The sequence below is a fragment of the Oncorhynchus tshawytscha genome, linkage group LG14 (assembly GCF_018296145.1).
Source record: "Oncorhynchus tshawytscha isolate Ot180627B linkage group LG14, Otsh_v2.0, whole genome shotgun sequence".
In the NCBI taxonomy this organism is placed as follows: domain Eukaryota; kingdom Metazoa; phylum Chordata; class Actinopteri; order Salmoniformes; family Salmonidae; genus Oncorhynchus; species Oncorhynchus tshawytscha.
This window is the reverse complement of record NC_056442.1, coordinates 41,770,272-41,776,185: the sequence shown is the minus strand read 5'-3', so window position 1 is coordinate 41,776,185 and position 5,914 is coordinate 41,770,272. Positions and strand designations below refer to the sequence as shown.

At 43.3% G+C, this 5,914-nt stretch overlaps 1 protein-coding gene across 1 annotated transcript; it reads left to right on the top strand.

Moving 5' to 3' along the window:
- Positions 1–2,838: 2,838 nt before the first annotated feature.
- Positions 2,839–5,557, top strand: LOC112267221 (28S ribosomal protein S23, mitochondrial). The gene is made up of 4 exons (XM_042296563.1): positions 2,839–3,060; positions 3,372–3,551; positions 3,978–4,110; positions 4,262–5,557. The coding sequence occupies exons 1-4, from the start codon at positions 3,017–3,019 to the stop codon at positions 4,397–4,399; spliced, it is 495 nt and encodes a 164-aa protein (XP_042152497.1). The 5' UTR covers positions 2,839–3,016; the 3' UTR covers positions 4,400–5,557.
- The last annotated feature ends 357 nt before the right edge of the window (positions 5,558–5,914 follow it).

Here is a 5,914-nt window from a genome sequence, read left to right as displayed (position 1 = left end):
GTAGATGGTATCGAGTACAGTATATACATATGAGATGAGTATGTAAACAAAGTGGCATAGTTAAAGTGGCTAGTGATACATGTATTACATAAGGATGCAGTAGATGATATAGAGTACAGTATATACGTATACATATGAGATGAATAATGTAGGGTATGTAAACATTATATTAGGTAGCATTGTTTAAAGTGGCTAGTGATATATTTTACATCATTTCCCATCAATTCCCATTATTAAAGTGGCTGGAGTTGAGTCAGTGTGTTGGCAGCAGCCACTCAATGTTAGTGGTGGCTGTTTAACAGTCTGATGGCCTTGAGATAGAAGCTGTTTTTCAGTCTCTCGGTCCCAGCTTTGATGCACCTGTACTGACCTCGCCTTCTGGATGATAGCGGGGTGAACAGGCAGTGGCTCGGGTGGTTGTTGTCCTTGATGATCTTTATGGCCTTCCTGTAACATCGGGTGGTGTAGGTGTCCTGGAGGGCAGGTAGTTTGCCCCCGGTGATGCGTTGTGCAGACCTCACTACCCTCTGGAGAGCCTTACGGTTGTGGGCGGAGCAGTTGCCGTACCAGGCGGTGATACAGCCCGCCAGGATGCTCTCGATTGTGCATCTAGAAGTTTGTGAGTGCTTTTGGTGACAAGCCAAATTTCTTCAGCCTCCTGAGGTTGAAGAGGCGCTGCTGCTCCTTCTTCACGATGCTGTCTGTGTGAGTGGACCAATTCAGTTTGTCTGTGATGTGTATGCCGAGGAACTTAAAACTTACTACCCTCTCCACTACTGTTCCATCGATGTGGATAGGGGGGTGTTCCCTCTGCTGTTTCCTGAAGTCCACAATCATCTCCTTAGTTTTGTTGACGTTGAGTGTGAGGTTATTTTCCTGACACTCACACTCCGAGGGCCCTCACCGCCTCCCTGTAGGCCGTCTCGTCATTGTTGGTAATCAAGCCTACCACTGTTGTGTCGTCCGCAAACTTGATGATTGAGTTGGAGGCGTGCGTGGCCATGCAGTCGTGGGTGAACAGGGAGTACAGGAGAGGGCTCAGAACGCACCCTTGTGGGGCCCCAGTGTTGAGGATCAGCGGGGTGGAGATGTTGTTGCCTACCCTCACCACCTGGGGGCGGCCCGTCAGGAAGTCCAGTACCCATTTGCACAGGGCGGGGTCGAGACCCAGGGTCTCGAGCTTGATGACGAGCTTGGAGGGTACTATGGTGTTGAATGCCGAGCTGTAGTCGATGAATAGCATTCTCACATAGGTATTCCTCTTGTCCAGATGGGTTAGGGCAGTGTGCAGTGTGGTTGAGATTGCATCGTCTGTGGACCTATTTGGGCGGTAAGCAAATTGGAGTGGGTCTAGGGTGTCAGGTAGGGTGGAGGTGATATGGTCCTTGACTAGTCTCTCAAAGTACTTCATGATGACGGAAGTGAGTGCTACGGGGCGGTAGTCGTTTAGCTCAGTTACCTTAGCTTTCTTGGGAACAGGAACAATGGTGGCCCTCTTGAAGCATGTGGGAACAGCAGACTGGTATAGGGATTGATTGAATATGTCCGTGAACACACCGGCCAGCTGGTCTGCGCATGCTCTGAGGGCGCGGCTGGGGATGCCGTCTGGGCCTGCAGCCTTGCGAGGGTTAACACGTTTAAATGTTTTACTCACCTCGGCTGCAGTGAAGGAGAGTTCGCATGTTTACATCATTTATCCAGCAGCATACAATACATTTTTGTACTCACCTTGTGTTGTGTTCACTTGAACAGGAATGTGGTGCGGCAGTCCTTCATAGACAAATTTTGTCATCAAACTCTGTCATCAAGTCTGGCGTTCTCTGAATTTATGGTGCTTTCAAGACAACTGGGAACTCTGAAAAAAAACACGGTTGAATCATGACGTCAGTGATCTTCAGGTTTCCCCGTTCTAAGTTTCCAGTTGTTTTGAACGTGGCAAAAGTCATGCTGGATTGAAAGCATGGCCAATGTTGAATGTTTATCCATTTAAGCTTGGAAAAGAGACCCTTAAACATAGACTTGGACCACACACCCACTCTACTGAATAGCAGGCTAGTGGTTGCAGTTAGCCACTGATTCCTTCAAAATCACTCATTGTTGAATTTGAGATTTCCAACTTGTTGTGTAATGTTTATGTCCAATGGCCGATGAGCACCGATACGTTTTATCTGTCATCTATTTTCATAATTTCTCTTCACAAGGATTGAAAAGGATTTGCCAGTAGATTGTCGACTTGATTCATGATGAAGACAGCTTTCTTGCTAGCTAAGATTTTGAAAGTATGATGTTGACATGATCAGTCCAATCAAGATATAACATGATTTCAATGTATTCTCTTGCCAATGACCTTGACCCTTCTTGGATGGGCACTTCTAATGTAACTATATGGCAGCACCCATGGGGCTTGAGTTTTCGAGCTCTCCTTGTACAGTAGATTTTGCAGGGTCTAGTGTCCCCATGAGTGACAGAACACTGACAGCACAACTGGAGACCATTACCAACCCCAACACTATTTTCTGCTGGCCATCTCCACAGAAAGCACTGAGCTCGGCTAAAACACCTGCATTTTAGATCTGTCTTACTCAAAAGAGCAAAAAAGAGACCCTGTTTCAATGCGGCTTTATAAACATGTTTTTTTTGCAAACTGATATGTGACACGTATTAATGCCAAAATAACATGCAAAACGGGCATAATAATTTTGCTAAACAGGTGGGGCTCCACCTGCCCTGAATGACGGGTCGCCACGGATTGTCGTTGATGCCTTATTGAAAGCCCCATGTTCAGTGTCAGTGACCGCAGCGCTTAAAATGCAGATGATCTGGAACCCGGCCCATGTTTTTACAGTGCGCTTTCGGTGCAGTTTGTCCCTGCAGAAATCACATGCGGAAGTGGTGGTCGTCCATGCTGGTGAAAATAGGCTCTGTTGTTGGTGGTTGCTAACTATGATCTTTGAGTTTACTGTATAAATACCTAGCTGCATTTTACACGCATAGTGTAGTTAAATTCAAGTCCATTATGGCTGGAAGTCGACTTGAAAAATTCGGGACCGTGTTCACGCGGTAGGTTCAAATGTCATGTTGCTAATGTTAGCTAGCATAATTTTGTTGTCAAGGTTACTGGAGAATACTATCTAGTTTTGTAGACCCTTTAGAGTTTGCTATCTAGCTAATGTTCGGTAGAAACAATTTTCTTTGATGGTTGTGTGACTTTTCTGCAACTTGTAGCCAATGTTATCTAGCCTATGGTTCCACATAATATAAATGAATGCTAACGTTAGCTAGCTCTTTGCAATTGAGAAATTGAGAGTGCATGGGATGCATTTGCTCTATTGTTTACATTTTTGCAAATTGCTCACTGGTTTCTTTTTCAGAGTCAGAGATCTTATGCGATCTGGAGTTGTCAAACAGTCTGACAAGCCCATTTGGTATGATGTATACAAGACCTTTCCACCCATGAAGGACCCACTTTATGTCAGACCAGTGGCCAAGAGATATGGGAAGAAAGAAGAGGCTGTGCCAGACATCTTCTACAGAGAGGATGAAATCAGAGCGTAAGCTAATTAAACGGTTTGCCTTAAACCTTTTACTGTCATTCAAAAGCTGTTAGGAATGGAAATGTCAATTTGTTGATCAGCACCAGTCTCTCTTCCAGGAAATTCTATTCTTATGGAAATTGCAGTAGTTCCAAATGCTTTCTTTCATAAGAATAGAATTGCAGTAGTTAGGATCCAGCATTACAGACATGTGGAATCCCAAAACTTAACAAACCAACAATGTGATTACTTGTGAAAATTATTTATTTATATATATATATATTATATATTATATATATATTATATATAATATATATATTATATTATTATATATATTATATATATATATATATATATATATATATATTATTATATATATTTATATATATATATATATATATATAAACAAAAACACACGTACTTGTAGCTCTCTTTTTTTCTTCCTTTTTGTAGGTTTGTGGAGAAGTACACAGAGTTCGAGAGCCAGGGAGAGCTGGAGAAACAGTCCCTGTTTGAGGAGACTGGGAAGGCTCTCCTTGCTGAGGGCTTGGGGTTGAGGAGGAGGGGTATTCCTGCGGTGAGTAGACTGTTCAAATGATACAACTTATTAATTGTAATGCTGGCTGCCCTTTTCCCAAATACTGTATAGACAGATATGTACTAATCACTTACAATCATGAGACCTTCTGTTAAACTGACTGGCTGCACTTTTGCCGCTTGGCCTGCAGGTGGCGTCAGAGACCAGGAATCCAGTGTTGGGCATGAAGCTGACAGACATGCTGGCAGAACAGCAGGCAGATGCACCTGGCGGAACACGGGTACCAGGAAAAGAGAAGCCAACACAAGCAACATTGAATCCACAGTAGGCCTCTGCAGCATGGCTTCAACCACACTCTTCACCTAGATGGAACCAATCATCCACCTCCACTGACTAAAAAGGGGACATTCAGTATCTGTCCAACACTAGACATACTCCTCAGTCCAGACTTTCTGAACAATGTGGATTAACAAGAAAGACTACTTGTTATGGGTGTGCCTGGGCAGCTTTCACGACCGTCCGTCTTGACTGCAGGGTTTTGTGTGGTGGTGTGTAGGAGTCCAAGTTATTGTACATTTTTGGGCTGGAAACTTGTAAGATTGATGTTCTGCATAAGGCTGTAAATGTATATTGTGTGTGTACATACATGCACTGTACGTCCAACTGGTTACGTTGCAGTCTGTTTTCAGACTTACGACAGGCCACCCCTGTTGATATGATATGATGATCAATTAGCATTGTGAGTGATCGGTAAAGTAACTCTATATTCTAGAATGAGGCCTCTTTTCCTTTTTTCCTCTACCGCTCATCTGTAATGTTTCCATCACGCTGCAGAACATTCATGCAAGACAAGCAGGCTGTGAGTGAAAGTTGATATTGCATTCTCCATTTGCTGCTGTGACAGTGTAATTCGGTAGTGCCTGCCTGCCTGAGCATCTGGAATGAAATGGAGATATTAATGCCGTATTGCTTCACAGAGAAATATCACTGATCACATAACCACATCAGCCGACTGGAGATGAGAATGTGAGTAAAGAAGCATCACAGGTGCCATATTAAAAGAAATGCAAGGTAACATCTGTGGAAGGTATTCCACCAGATAGGAAAGGTTTGACATCAACACCTATACACTGAATGATTAAGAATTAAACTGTACAAAACTATATTTTATGTTAGTGTCTACTGCCACAATTCAAATAAGCCCCGCGCCAACATTGCATCCTGTTCTGAACATAATCTTGGCATATATGTATTTTTCAATACGTATCTCAAACTACCAGAATAACATTAAACAGTAACCAGTTATTATAACTTCTGCAGGTTACCCTTTCTCTTCTCTCTAATCAGGATAATCATCCTTCTTCCTGTTCTCACCACTTGTAGAGGCATTGATCCACTATATGACCTAGCAGCCCTGCAGTTCAACTGCCATTTGAAAATAAATCTAAAGAGGGCTTATATCTAGAGCCTTGGCTTTAATGTGGAACAGCACTGGTCGGGGTTATTTGCTCTGGAAAAAGCTAGCATCCATGAGCATTTTCACAGTACCACAGTTCCCCCTTCTCTTTCCTCCATCGTCTTTTCAAAAAGATGACCTTGGCGGTGTTTCTCATTATCAGCTGTCTTTCTGTTTATCGAAAGGGAAAACTGTCCGTCTCACAGTCTATTCTGCGCTCGCACAGAGAGGAGAAATGATATCAACACCATAATGGAATGGGTGATTGTCTGCACACAGTCAAAGCGAAAGCAATTCTTTGGTGTATGGATGGCAAGACTGTCTGAGGGCCTAATGAACAGGAGGGAGGGATAGAATTGGGGAGAGATGTAGAGGAGGGAAAGAATC

Excerpts from the sequence above, each read along its gene's own strand:
- LOC112267221 (XM_042296563.1), top strand. The coding sequence starts at position 3,017 with ATGGCTGGAAGTCGACTTGAAAAATTCGGGACCGTGTTCACGCG. Across the intron at positions 3,061-3,371 it reads TTCGGGACCGTGTTCACGCG|AGTCAGAGATCTTATGCGAT; the intron begins GTAGGTTCAAAT and ends TTTCTTTTTCAG. Across the intron at positions 3,552-3,977 it reads AGAGAGGATGAAATCAGAGC|TTTTTGTAGGTTTGTGGAGA; the intron begins GTAAGCTAATTA and ends TTTTTTTCTTCC.